At 35.8% G+C, this 15,146-nt stretch overlaps 1 protein-coding gene across 2 annotated transcripts in view; it reads right to left on the bottom strand.

Annotated features, from left to right (window-relative positions):
* The window catches only part of UGP (UDP-glucose pyrophosphorylase), a 65,813-nt gene that overhangs the window by 37,598 nt on the left and 13,069 nt on the right, over window positions 1-15,146 (bottom strand). The window contains exon 1 of one of the 2 annotated variants that reach the window (XM_067787597.1): window positions 8,587-8,989. The exons of the other annotated variant lie outside the window; for it this stretch is intronic. Coding sequence (XP_067643698.1) covers window positions 8,587-8,616 — 30 coding nt within the window. The 5' untranslated portion in view covers window positions 8,617-8,989. Of the gene's footprint in view, window positions 1-8,586; window positions 8,990-15,146 lie in introns of those variants that run through there. 2 annotated transcript variants of the gene reach the window in all.

The following is a 15,146-nucleotide window of genomic DNA, read 5'->3' as shown; positions in this document are numbered from 1 at the left end:
TTTTGGAATGTGTTTTACATAGACTCCAGACGATATCTGGCAAATAAATTTTCGAAGGAAATATTTTCATTACACTATCTGGGCTGGCCGAACCACTGCCGATGAGTGACCCCCGGTTAAATAAAGTTTTGAAATAGGTTATTATGAATATGAAAAAAGGAATTTGAAGTCAGATGGTGTCTTATTATAAGTCCAAGCAACCTTATATGTGCAATAAAACTTATAACAAGGTTATAATAGGGTACACCAGTCCATATTCAACCTCGTTATTATAACAGCTTATGTAAGCCTGATTTTGAGTGGGCTATATACAAGCCTTATATAAAAGGTCCTACAGCAAGTAGTTTCTTTTAATAAAACCCTATATAAGTAAGCCTTATTTTTGTTGGTCCATAAGCCATATCATAAAGTTGTTATATCCTACCTTATGGCTTATAATAATTCCTTACGTAAGTTTTACTTTATATGAGTTATAAGCCTTATACACAACGGTAACTTTCAAATATGTAAATATTACGCCTGTTGACATAAGTACAGAAAAACAAGGAGTTATCCCATTCGTGTGGATGAGATTTGCAACGGGTCGAGCCCGTCGTTTTACGCAGCACATGTGGACTCAGAAACCCAGTTAAATGTTTCTGAAATCAAAAATTCAATTTCATAGAATCCGTTGCAAACACACGGAATGAAAATGATATTAGGTTGATGTTGCCTTAATAAAGTTACACTGAAAGAAAAAGACTGGTAAAATCAACTGAAATACGGGTCAATTCAACCGAAATTTCTGTCAATTTTTATCCATCGCAACAAGATGTTGAATCAACTGCGCACAAATCGTTGATTCGTAATTGACCGTTTTAGTAGTCAAATGAACAAAAAAAAGTTGTTGCGACAGCTTTGTACAAAAGTACCTATGTTGCGGCATTTGCAAGGCAGATGAGTTTTCACTGAGATCTTTTCATGGCAGAAATACACGCGGAGTGCTTGCCGAACAGTGCCGAAGGGCGACCCCGCTTAGGAAAATTTTCTTCTAATTAAAAAACCTTATTTATAAAATTTTTATGTTGCTTTGCCCGGGGTGTGAACCCAGGGTCTTCGGTGTGGTAGGCGGAGCACGCTACCATCGCACCACGGCGGCCGCCATATACATATGTACGTAAATATATGCATACATATAGTACACAGCATGCATAAGTACAAAGTAGAGAGCCCAGTGAGCGTAAAATTCTCTTTGAAATTTGCTCATGTATTGACTGTTGATCGCTGTTGAAATGACCAGTGCGATCAGTTGTGTTAACAAAACAATCAGTTAGATTGATTAGGATTTACAGAATTTTGTTACTTAAGAGCGACAATTTCTCTTCTGTTGAAATGACTAAACTAATTTGTTCGCTTGACAAAGAACTCGGTCGAATTAACCATAATTCGATCAATTTCACCGAAACTCCGTTAAGTCAAGAACAACAGAACCGATTTGTTGATTTTACTAGCACCATTTCTTTCAGTGTACTACGCCCGATTTCTGACTACCATACTGCCAAAATTATCTATTCCATAGCCCCTCAATTTTTTTAAATCTAGCCCAAATTTATTCAATGTTCTTAAAATTGAATCTACATAAAACTGTTTATCTAGATTTTCTAAAATTTTGAAAAAGTTAAAAACAGCTAAAAAATTTCTCAAAAAGCTGAAAAAATCTTAAAGCTAAATCGCAACTTTTCAAGCTAAACGGAGAAAAATAAGCTAAATCTAGCTTGAAAAAAGCTAAAATGGCAACACTGGCCATTAGGTGCAAACATACGTAATACTACATACGAACTTATGACTGACTCAGAGCAAAAAAGAATTAAACGAATATTCAGTGTTTGTAGAAACTTTTTCAGATCGGCCTTACTGCCGAAAATGTTAGCATTTGTTAGTTATGTTTCAACAGATGGCTTTATATAAATATTAGAGTTTCTCAAAACTTGTACGGCATTTCCATTGGTTTCATAATGTTTGGTATATTTTACGACTCCCTTAAATTAGTATAACGAAAGAATATTAAGATTTAAGTGAACAGATTTGAAGGTATAGCGCAAACGGAAGACTGAAAGTACGCCTTCAAAGAATTTTTATAAGACAGCTTAGTTAAGACATATGAACCCTAGCACAACCTTAATATTATAGTCAGAGCAGATGCCTTTAACCACTCAGCCATATGAATGCCCCGCTGTTAAAGGCATCTGCCTTTACACTAATATAAAGTATGAATGTTGGAGATTTCGAGTTCAGTACTCAGCTCCCGAAAAGCTAGCTGATGAAGAAGTGAAATTCAGAAACATGTTCTAGCAACCATCGCCGTTTGTAAAATTTGCAATTTTTCTCTAATATCGATAACAAAAACAACTGTATAAAGCAGTATGAGCACGTTTCGCTAATTAAATACAGGTTATTTTTATATTTATAGAGTTAAACTTTTTCTAACAATTTTTTTTATAGATATTATTGAAATGTCAAAATAGAAGTAAAATTTTTATAATTATTTTTTTAAATAAAAAATTTTTTTTCATTTTGAAGAATTCAAGCCAAATTAAATTTTTATACTTAGCTGAGCAGAGCTCACAGTGTATATTAACTTTGTTCGCATAACGGTACCCCGTAACGGCATAAACTAATCGAGATAGATATAGACTTCTATATATGAAAATGATCTGGGCGAAAAAAGAAATGCATTTAGCCATGTCCGTCCGTCCGTAAACACGATAACTTGAGTAAATTTTGAGGTATCTTAATGAAATTTGGTATGTAAGATCCTGGACACTCATCTCAGATCCCTATTTAAAATGAACGAAATCGGACTATAACCACGCCCACTTTTTCGATATCAAAAATTTCGAACAAACGAAAAAGTGCGATAATTCATTACCAAAGACGGATAAAGCGATGCAAATTGGCAGGTGGGTTGAACTTAGGACGCAGAATAGAAAATTAGTAAAATTATGGAGAATGGGCGTGGCACCGCCCCCTTTTAATAGGAGGTAATTTACAAGTTTTGCAAGCTGTAATTTGGCAGTAGTTGAAGATATCATGATGAAATTTGGCAGGATCGTTACTCCTATTACTATATGTGTTCTAAATAAAAATTAACAAAATCTGATGACGAATACGCCCAATTAAAAAAAAAACTTTGAAAGTCAAATTTTAACAAAAAATTTAATACCTTTACAGTATATAAGTAAATTATGTCAAGATTAAACTCCAGTAATGATATGTTGCAACAAAAATAAAAGAAAATTTTTAAATGGGCGTGGCTCCGCCCTTTTTCATTTAATTTGTCTAGAATACTTTTCATGCCATAAGTCGAACAAAAATTCAACAATCCTTGTGAAATTTGGTAAGGGCATAGCTTCTATGACGATAACTATTTTCTCTGAAAATGGGTGAAATCGGTTGAAGCCAAGCCCAGTTTTTATACACAGTCGACCGTCGATCCTTCCGCTCGGCCGTTAACACAATGACTTTAGCAAAAATCGATATATCTTTACTAAACTCAGTTCACGTACTTATCTGAACTCACTTTGTATTGGTGTAAAAAATGGGCAAAATCCGACTATGACGCACTTTTTCGATATCGAAAATTTCAAAAAATGAAAGAATTACCATAAATCTATACGAAAAAAGGGGTGAAACATTGCGATTGGATTGGTTTTTTGACCCAAAATATAACTTTGCAAAAAACTTTGTAAAATGGGTACCATATTAAGTAGAAGAAAATGAAAAAGTTCTGCAGGGCGAAATCAAAAGCCCTTGGAATTATGGCAGGAATACTGTTCGTGGTATTACATATATAAATAAATTAGCGGTACCCGATAGATCGTGTTCTGTGTCACCCTGGTCCACATTTTGGTCGATATCTCGAAAACGCCTTCACATATACAACTAAGGGTCACTCCCTTTTAAACCTCTCATTAATACCTTTAATTTGATACCCATATCGTCCACCTTTATGGCGATATCTTGAAAAAGTGTCCACCTATAGAACTAAGGTCACTCATTACTACCTTTCATTTGATACCCATATCGTACAAATACGTTCTAGAGTCACCCCTGGTCCACCTTTATGGCGATATCCCGAAATGTCGTCCACCTATAGAACTATGGCCCACTCCCTTTTAAAATACTCTTTAATACCTTCCATTTGATACCCATGTCATACAAACACATTCCAGAGTTACCCTAGGTTCATTTTCTTACATGGTGGTTTTCGTTTATTTTGTCTCCAAAGCTCTCAGCTGAGTATGTAATGTTCGGTTACACCCGAACTTAGCCTTCCTTACTTGTTTTAAATAAAAATAAAAAACAACTTATTTATTGATTTAAAAAGTCAAATCATAAAAGTAATATTTTTTATTGATGGAATAAAAGTAGAATTGTAACAACTGTTTAACGATTTAAAACATAAAGTCAAATCGTATTAACTAATTTTTTAATTAAAAAAAAGTTCAATTATATATGTTTTGGATTTAAAATAAAAAGAGTCAAATTTAAATAGAAATTTTTTGATGTATAAAAATAAATTTCAAATTTGTATAGCTATTTTGTATTTAAAAAATAAAAGTCAAAGTCAATCAGATAAATGTCTCTTAGCTCGACTACGTAACTTTTATTCCATGGAAATTTAACTGTTTGTAATCCCACAAGTTATTTGGCAGCTGCAATGGTATAGAGATAGTTTTCTAGGATACTTACCTGAAGGGCGACTCAAGTGCTGCTGTAACTTATACCGAAATACTTTAGAAAACCTTTATAAAACGAGGCTACCCTCGACAGTGATTTGGCGTAAAACTTCTCAACAGAAATTCAACTACCTTGAAGATGTTAAATATTCTACACAACACAGTTCAAGGGTCTGAGGATGGTATATAACTCAGGTTGATAGTCCGAAGCATACTGTATAAGTGGAAAGTGATTTTTTTTCTAATTGTTTTCAACAAATACCCCAGATCCCAGCGAGACTTGATTTGGGAGTCGTTAGAGTTGCGATTAAGCCAGTATTCACCAAGCTATTGATTGTCTGCTTTCTAATATTTTAGCGATATAACGGATTATAGGGCTAAACATTGAAGTGCAGATCGATACGATGGTTCCATCACACTTTTTGTTGTTGGGCAAAATACACCTTCCTTAGCCAGACTTGAGTTAAAAAGAACAATTGCGGCAAGTTGAGGAGTTTTTGCCGACACACAGCATATTTGCAAATAATATTTATATTTGTTTTATAAAGTGAGCGAAGGTTTTTTTTTTTTTCAAGCTCAAGATGTTCATTAAAGCAACTGCTTATATGACGGCGCTTTAAGAACAAAAACTGCGTTTAAACTTCTTCACCATTTCGCCGGCGTTTCAAAATCTCTTTCCTATTTACATACATTAGACTGGGTTAATCGCCAAGTTTAGCTTTTGGACTTTTTAAAAACTGATGTAATAATTTAGGTATTAAGAAGCGCTTTAATTATTTTTGATATTTTTTCAGATCTGCTGTCTCTTTCACATAATCATTTTTGGTCATAGTACAGTGAAACGAGAGGCATGCTGTTAGGGACTCCAACCCGCCTAGTAGGAAAGAGCGATGTGAAAACGAATTGTTCTTTTTATGTTAACAGTGCTTCGCCTTATTCAACAGCTGCGAGCACTGTCAAATTGTCATCAAAGCCCTCTAACGGGAGTCCAAGGAAACTACCAGTTTCACCAGAGTTGGACCATAGGAATGTTGCTCTAAGAAGCGTAGATTCCACATTACAATTTATGAGATGGTTGGTGTCATGTGGGGACACATCTCATGCAGGACATACATTACGTTGATTCTTGACAAGTAAGAGTTTAACTTGTTACAGTATCTAGAAGGAAGTTGGGTCAGAGTGTCTCATGTCTCCCTCGGTAGTGTGCTTCCTTCGACTGCAAGGGTTAGATAGTGTATATTGATAACGGGGTTCACCGGGCGCGATCTAGCAAAGATGTTTACCGATTCTGACTTGATTCGTCACAGAGCCTTCTTACACTTATCTGGATCAAACAGCTGCGTATGCAGGTGTCGAATCTCATCATAGTGCTTACGGAGATGTTTCTTTATCTCTTTTCAGCAAAAACTGTTTTTCCAGCATTCCATTATGTTCCTAAAGGAACATAAATGTTGAGCTCTTTAGCCTCACTATGTAGATGTTGTTCAGGATCATAAGAAGAAATCTCATGGCAGTTCTGAGTGCAGCATTTTGAATGGCCTGGAGCCTTTTCCTGTGTGTGTTTTTAAGACCAGGCGACCAAACTGGTGACTCGTAGCACATTAGCGGGCGGTTAATTGCTTTGTACGTGGTTAGCACCGTTTCTTTATCTTTAACCTAAGTGCTACCGGAAAGCGACTTTAGGATTTTGTTACGGCTTTGTACTTTAGACGGACGCCGTGGTGTGATGGATCCTGGGTTCACGCCCCCGGCAAAAGCAACATCAACATTTTAGAAACAAGGTTTTTCCATTAGAAGAATATTTTTCAAAACGGGGTCGCTCCTCGGCAGTGTTTGGCAAGCACTCCGAGTATATTTAAATAAATAGTGGGTCCCGTCCCGCCAATTTGTAGGAAAAATTAAGAGGAGCGCGACGCAAGTTGGAAGAGAAGCTCGGCCCAAATCTCTCCGGTGGTTATCGCACCTTAGATTTATTTTATTTATTTTTTTGTACTTTAGATACAATTTCGGAGGCATGTGCCTTGGTGGTATGAATGTTATCGGACGTTACCTTTAAGATCTTTGGGCCACTGACAGTCGTGAACGTCCAATATTTGCGACATCTGTGCCTTCCACGTCGTAAACAGAGTAACAGTGGATTTGGTTGTTGATAGTACCAGGTGTTGCAAGGTGAAGATACCATAAAGACTGGGGTTATAGCTATTTATTTTAGGAGCTAATTTTTCTATTGAAGGACCAGTCGTGTTACCATTATCGTGCAGTTGTCGGCATAGGAAAAGATAGTAACTCCTCCTCGTGGGGAAGATAGCTTTGATATGTAGAAATTTCTTTTGCTGACCCAGTCTAATGTGCATACAAACATGCATAGTATTTGTGAACAACTTTATCAGCAAACACATTTTGTTTTACGTTTTGGATGCTATTGAGATTCACAATGACTTGACCGCAAATTGTTGATACCACCATTGCCATAAAGAAAACTGTGTTTTATCAACATTTTAGACTTAGCAAAAAAAAAAACAAAAACACACGCACTTTATACTTAATACTAATCGAGATATACGTAAACTATGTGGATAGATAAACAAATAGTAAACAATATATCTATTATGTATGTACTTAAGTGTATACAGCTGCGAGTAAAAAAAATGCCGCACAGGAAAATTTGTATTTCCTCTTGTGGTCGGGTATTATTTACTTTTTGTGTATAAAATAAGGCCCGCGGGTACAACTTCCACTTTTCAGGCGTTAATTCCGCGGGCACTACTTCCATTTATAAATAAAAAAATACAAGGCGCGCTATACATCCGACGAGAATTTTAGGCAGAGCTGTTCTTTCAATTTGCAACTTGCTCCTTTTAAATTTTTGCTACAAATCGGCGTGACGGGACCTAGATGTTTTACGCCGACTCCGAACGGCATCTGCAAGGCAGATGAGTTTTCACTAAGAAGCTTGTCTTAGCAGAAATACAATCGGAGTGTTTGCCAAATCACTCCGGAGGCGAAGCCGCTTAGTAAAACTTTTTTCTAATTGAAAAAAATTTGTACTTTGACAGTTACCAGGTCGGCATTATGGTTCCTGTAGGAATCTGCCCCGGTCTTGAAACCGTCCGTCATATGCCGGATTTTTTGGTAGCGTTTTCGGGCATTATTTCTATTAGCCAGCATCTGAAACTCCTCGCACTCAATTAATATAGATTTTTCTTTAATTTATGCTTTTTTGCTTTTTTTTTTTAATGGTGTGTTCAGTTTATACTGATTATTAAGAATTCATGAGCTTAACACCGGCTTATAATAATTGAATATTCAATTATTATGGTTTTCTAAGAGAAACTGAAAAGAAGAAAAGAAAAATTTACTGGCATATTGCGATGGTACCATTTCGGAAACCGCCACGTAATCATCATCAGGCAATTTCGTAATGTTATCAAAGGTTTCACCAGATTCGAACCGCGAATCACACGGTGAAACTCTAGTTGCCTTAGCCACTAGGCTATCCTACTTGTATTTGTTTCCTAGCTTAATTCAGTTTATCTCATTTCTACACTAACAACACAATTGAGACATTCTGGCTCTATTAATTTGCGTGTTGTGTAGATTTTGTTTTTGTAAAGATTCTTTTTTGTTGCGAATGAGAAGCTCTGTAAACTCGGGCTCAGTATTACATATTTATGTTTGTTTGTTTCTTTTTTTTAATGGTGTGTTCTGAATTTTTCTTTAACTTAACGAAAATAAAAAAAAATAAAAGAAAAACTAATTACATATTAAAAAATGGCTGCTATTTTTTCACACGTAGATGTACATATGTGCGTAAATATTAAATACAAATATGAATAAACTTGTTTCGTTTGAATGGTAAAAAACTTACGCGATCCAATAGAATATCGATGGCATTCATATTTGGTATATTTAAGGTATTTTTCTATAGCTTAAGTTTTTTTTTAATATTTTTTTATCAATTTTCTTTTGGTATATTTTAAAAAAATATTTTTTTTTGTATATTCGAATTATATGTTTTTCCTATTTTATATTTTTAACAATTTTTTGTTGATTTATTTAAATTTTAATTTTAAATGGCAAGAAATAATTTTTTTTGTTAATTAATCACTTTTTACAGTTTTTTAATTTCACTAATTAATTCATTTGGACTTTGTAGTTGCTAACACTCGTCAAATTCTTAAACAATAATAATCATTAACAGTAATTATTAATAAGCGTAAATATTTCGGTTCCTATTTTTTGGTGGCAAACGCGTTGATGAACGATCGCGGCGAGACTGTTCAATTGAAACAACCAACTTTTTAAAATATTATATTAAATTATCTCTATAAGGTTTTGCGTTGAGAGTAAGCTGAGCATCTATTGCAGAGATAGTGATATAAGTATGTATAATATGTTTTGCTTACAGTTGCTTACGATTAAAATGGGATAAGCTGAAATAATGTAAATATTTTTTTATGCAATTTTTATACTCAGTTGAGCAGAGCTCACAGAGTATATTAAGTTTGATTGGATAACGGTTGGTTGTACATATATAAAGGAATCGAGATAGATATAGACTTCCATATATCAAAATAATCAGGATCGAAAAAAAATTTGATTGAGCCATGTCCGTCCGTCCGTCCGTCCGTCCGTCCGTCCGTCCGTCCGTCCGTCCGTCCGTCCGTCCGTTAACACGATAACTTGAGTAAATTTTGATGTATCTTGATGAAATTTGGTATGTAGGTTCCTGAGCACTCATCTCAGATCGCTATTTAAAATGAACGATATCGGACTATAACCACGCCCACTTTTTCGATATCGAAAATTTCGATAAACGGAAAAAGTGCGATAATTCATTACAAAAGACCGATAAAGCGACGAAACTTGGTAGATGAGTTGAACTTATGACGCAAAATAGAAAATTAGTAAAATTTTGGACAATGGGCGTGGCACCGCCCACTTTTAAAAGAAGGTAATTTAAAAGTTTTGCAAGCTGTAATTTGGCAGTCGTTGGAGATATCATGATGAAATTTGGCAGGAACGTTACTCTTATTACTGTATGTACGCTTAATAAAAATTAGCAAAATCGGAGAGGGACCACGCCCACTTTTAAAAAAAAATTTTTTTTTAAATAAAATTGTAACAAAAAATTTAATATCTTTACAGTATATAAGTAAATTATGTCAAGATTCAACTCCAGTAATGATATGGTGCAACAAAATACAAAAATAAAAGAAAATTTAAAAATGGGCGTGGCTCCGCCCTTTTTCATTTAATTTGTCTAGGATACTTTTAACGCCATAAGTCGAACAAAAATTAACCAATCCCTTTGAAATTTGGTAGGGGCATAGATTTTATGGCGCTAACTGTTTTCTGTGAAAATGGGCGAAATCGGTTGATGTCACGCCCAGTTTTTATACACAGTCGTCCGTCTGTCCTTCCGCATGGCCGTTAACACGATAACTTGAGCAAAAATCGATATATCTTTACTAAACTCAGTTCACGTACTTATCTGAACTCACTTTATCTTGGTATGAAAAATGAACGAAATCCGACTATGACCACGCCCACTTTTTCGATATCGAAAATTACGAGAAATGAAAAAAATGCCATAATTCTATACCAAATACGAAAAAAGGGATGAAATATGTTAAGGTAATTGGATTGTTTTATTGACGCGAAATATAACTTTAGAAAAAACTTTATAAAATGGTTGTGACACCTACCATATTAAGTAGAAGAAAATGAAAAAGTTCTGCAGGGCGAAATAAAAAACCCTTAAAATCTTGGCAGGTATTATATATATAAATAAATTAGCGGTATCCAACAGATGATGTTCTGGGTCACGCTGGTCCACATTTTGGTCGATATCTGAAAAACGCCTTCACATATACAACTACCACCACTCCCTTTTAAAACTCTCATTAATACCTTTAATTTGATACCCATATCGTACAAACTCATTCTAGAGTCACCCCTGGTCCACCTTTATGGCGATATCTCGAAAAGGCGAACACCTATAGAACGAAGGCCCACTCCCTTTTAAAAATACTCATTAACACCTTTCATTTGATACCCATATCGTACAAACAAAGTCTAGAGTCACCCCTGGTCTAGAAAGGCCCACTCCCTCTGAAAATACTCATTAACTCCTTTCGTTTGATACCCATATTGCACAAACAAATTCTAGAGTCACCCCTGGCCCACCTTTATGGCGATATCTCGAAACGGCGTCCACATGTGGAACTAAGGATTACTCCCTTTTAAAATACTCATTAACACCTTTCATTTAATACCCATATCGTACAAACGCATTCTAGAGTCACACCTCGTCCATCTTTATGGCGATATCTCGAAAAGGCGTCCACCTATAGAACTAAGCCCCACGCCCTTTTAAAATAATCATTAACACCTTTCATTTGATACCCATATCATACAAACAAATTCTAAAGTCACCCCTGGTCCACCTTTATGGCGATATCTCGAAAAGGCGAACACCTATAAAACCAAGGGCCACTCCCTTTTAAAAATACTCATTAACAACTTTCATTTGATACCCATATCGTACAAACAAAGTCTAGAGTCACCCCTGGTCCACCTTTATTGCGATACCTCGAAAATGCGTCCACCTATAGAACTAAGGCCCACTCCCTCTTAAAATATTCATTAACTCCTTTCGTTTGATACCCATATTGCACAAACGAATTCTAGGGTCACCCCTGGCCCACCTTTATGGCGATATCTCGAAACGGCGTCCACCTATAGAACTAAGGCTCACTCCCTTTTAAAATACTCATTAACACCTTTCGTTTGATGCCCATATTGTGCAAACAAATTCTAGGGTCACCCCTGGTCCACCTTTATGGCGATATCTCGAAACGGCGTCCACCTATGGAACTAAGGATTACTCCCTTTTAAAATGCTCATTAACACCTTTCATTTGATACCCATATCGTACAAACGCATTCTAGAGTCACCCCTGGTCCATCTTTACGGCGATATCTCGAAAAGGCGTCCATCTATAGAACTTAGGTCCACGCCCTTTTAAAATACTCATTAATACCTTTCATTTGATACCCATATCGTACAAACGCATTCAAGAGTCAACCCTGATCCACCTTTATGGCTATATCCCTAAATGGCGTCAACCTATAGAACTATGGCCCACTCCCTCATAAAATACTCTTTAATGCCTTTCATTTGATACACATGTCATACAAACACATTACAGGGTTTCCCTCGGTTCATTTTCCTACATGGTTATTTTCCCTTATGTTGTCACCATAGCTCTCAACTGAGTATGTAATGTTCGGTTACACCCGAACTTAACCTTCCTTACTTGTTTTAGCTTCGTTTTTTATACCTTTCATGAAAATGAAATGGTATATTAACATTTTCACGAATCTCAAAATTGTAAGTCCTTAACGGAAAATAGATAGCCCCACCAATAAGTATACCGAAATGATTAGGACAAAGAGCTGAGTTGATTTAGACATGTCCGTCTGTCCGTCTGTCTGTTTGTATGCAAACTAGTTCCTCAATTTTTTTAGATATCTTGATAAAATGGGGTGAGTGGGTATATTTAGGTGTCCGATTAGACATCTGTCGGAACCGGCATGATCGGACCACTATAGCATATATCCCTCATACAACCGATTTTTTTTGAAAAGAGGATTTTTGTCATATATTCTTCAATTCAATCAGATTGAAGCTTCAAACTTCACCATATTCTTTCGTATATTGTACATATTGTTGTCTGAAAAAATGAATGAGATCAGTCGTATATATAGCATATATCCCCTACAACCAATTGTTCCAATAAGAAACTTTTCGCCATTTCTACACCATTTTAACAGCTAGAAGCTTCACATTTAATCAAATCATTACGTTTAAGTTATATATTGTTAAGATAAGTATTCATTGTCATAGCTATTTCATTCAGACCACAAAACACGTGAAACTTTGCTTTCTCACACAAACTACCTACCTATTTTTATACCTTTCATGAAAATGGAATGGTATATTAACTTCGTCACGAATCTCAAAATTGTAAGTCCTTAAAGGAAAATAGATAGACCCACCAATAAGCATACCGAAATGATCAGAATGAAGAGCTGAATTAATTTAGTCATGTCCTTCTGTCTGTTTGTATGCAAACTAGTCCCTCAAATTTTGAGATATTTTGATAAAATTTGATGAGCGGGTATATTTAGTAGACATTTGCCGGTACCGGCCGGATCGGACCACTATCGCATATATCCCCCATACTACCGATTTTTCAGAAAAGAGGATTTTTGTCATATCTTCCTAAATTTATCAGATTCAAGCTTCAAAGTTCACCATATACTTTCGTATATTGTACATATTGATGTCTGAAAAAATTAGTGAGATCGGTCGTATATGTAGTATATAACCCCCACAACCGATTGTTCAGATAAGAAGCTTTTCGTAATTATTGCCCGATTTTAACAGCTAGATGCTTCACATTTCACCGAATGCTTACGTATAGAGCAGTCATTGTTGTCTGAAAAAATTATACTGATCGGTGGTATATATAGTATATATCCCTAACAACCGATTCTTCAGATAAGAAACTTTTCGTAATTTCTGCCCCATTTTAACAGCTAGGACCTTCAAATTTCGAAGAGATCGGTCGTATATATAGCATATGTCCCCTACAACCGATTGTTCAGCTAAGAAGATTTTCGTAATTACTGCCCCATTTTAACAGCTAGAGGCTTCAAATTTCACCGAATTCTTACGTATAGGGCAGTCATTGTAAACTGAAAAAATTGTACAGATCGGTGGCACATATAGTATATATCCCATACAACCGATTGTTCAGATAAGAAACTTTTCGCAATTTCTACACCATTTTAACAGCTAGAAGCTTCAAATGCTTACGTATATAGCATATATTGTTGTCTGAAAAAAATCATAGAGATCGGTGGTATACATATATAAACTGTAATTTCTGCCCCCTTTCTAGCCGTTAAGAAGCTTCAAATTTCATCAAATACTTACGCTTACGTCATATATTGTTGAAATAAGTGATTCATGGGCACAGTTTTTTCATGCAGACCACGAAAAACGTGAAACTTTGCATCCCAACACGAAATACCTACATATTTTTTATTTTTCTTATAAATTGCTTAGGTTACATCTGTTCACTATATATTTCTCATCTTATACAGCCGATTAATTGGATATTACGAATGGGATAAGATTGTTGTTCAGCCCCATTCATGAAAGGTATGAAGTCTTCGGCACAGCCGAAGACAGTCCGATCCTTACTTGTTTAATAATTTATAATAAAAATTATGATATGAGATGAAGTTTCGTTTTTTATCTGTGACTGTGAAGCTATAAATTGCGCTGGCAACCCCTTCAAAGGGTTGAAGGGTTGTGCTACACAAACCCTTGTATCATACTGGTATTTTTTTGGCATACCTGCCGCGGGTATATTCTAAGCCCCCTAACCCGCTGGGGGAACTGTGACCGTCGCAGCGACTTATATCCGTGACTTGGCCCTTAAAAAGCATCTAAATTGCAGTTCACAATCACCCTCAACAATAATAGTAGTCGCAATTCAATCACAAAATCGCGGTCCTTGTCACAACAGAACACTTAACTGCGACTTTTAGATCAATAAATCCGTGATTTGTATTGTCGCCATAAGCTACAAGCGAGAGCGCTTGCATAGCCGACAATGTAACAGAATACGAATATATCTCAACAGTAGTTTACTTCGACGTCTTGCAGATATAGCAACACAAATCACGGAACAACTCATATATATTGTGACAGTTATTTTTTCTGCTATGGGCTGTTATTGGGTCGGTTTGCCATTATTGCCAAGAATGATTTTCAGCTAGAAACCAATAACGTTAGAATTAGTCAGTCAAAAATGGTTTTCTTTTGAAGCTGTCGCTACGTACAGTAATCATTACGTCACTGTGATGTGGTGGTAGCATACCATACCGAAGGTCCTGGCTTGAAGTCCCAGACAAAGCAACATCAATAATTTAGAGAAAAGTTTTTTCAACTAGAAACGAGTTTTTCAAAGCGTGGGGGCCCACCGGCAGTGGTTTGGCAAATTTTCCGAATTTATGCCACGAAAAATTTCTCAGGGAAAATTTATCTGCTTTGCAGCTGTCGTTCGGAGTCGACATAAAACATGCAGGTCTCGTCCAGCCCATTGTGGGAAAAATTGAAAAAATTACGTCGCAAATTTAAGAGAAACTCGTTCTTAATCTCCTCGGAGGTAAATCTCGCCAAGGTTTTTAATTTTATTAAGTCACTGTGGCAAAATCACTGGTATATGAATACTCATGTTGGTAAAGAACTTTGATAAAACTTGGTAAGTGAGAAAGTAAGATTATTTTTAGGGACTCGAAAAAAATGTGATGGTTGATGAGCTGAGTGAGAATAACCAACATCGAAGTA

This window comes from Eurosta solidaginis, chromosome 5 (genome assembly GCF_040869045.1).
Source record: "Eurosta solidaginis isolate ZX-2024a chromosome 5, ASM4086904v1, whole genome shotgun sequence".
Taxonomy (NCBI): domain Eukaryota; kingdom Metazoa; phylum Arthropoda; class Insecta; order Diptera; family Tephritidae; genus Eurosta; species Eurosta solidaginis.
Note: the sequence above shows the minus strand (reverse complement) of the source record. Positions and strands in the feature narration are given on the sequence as shown.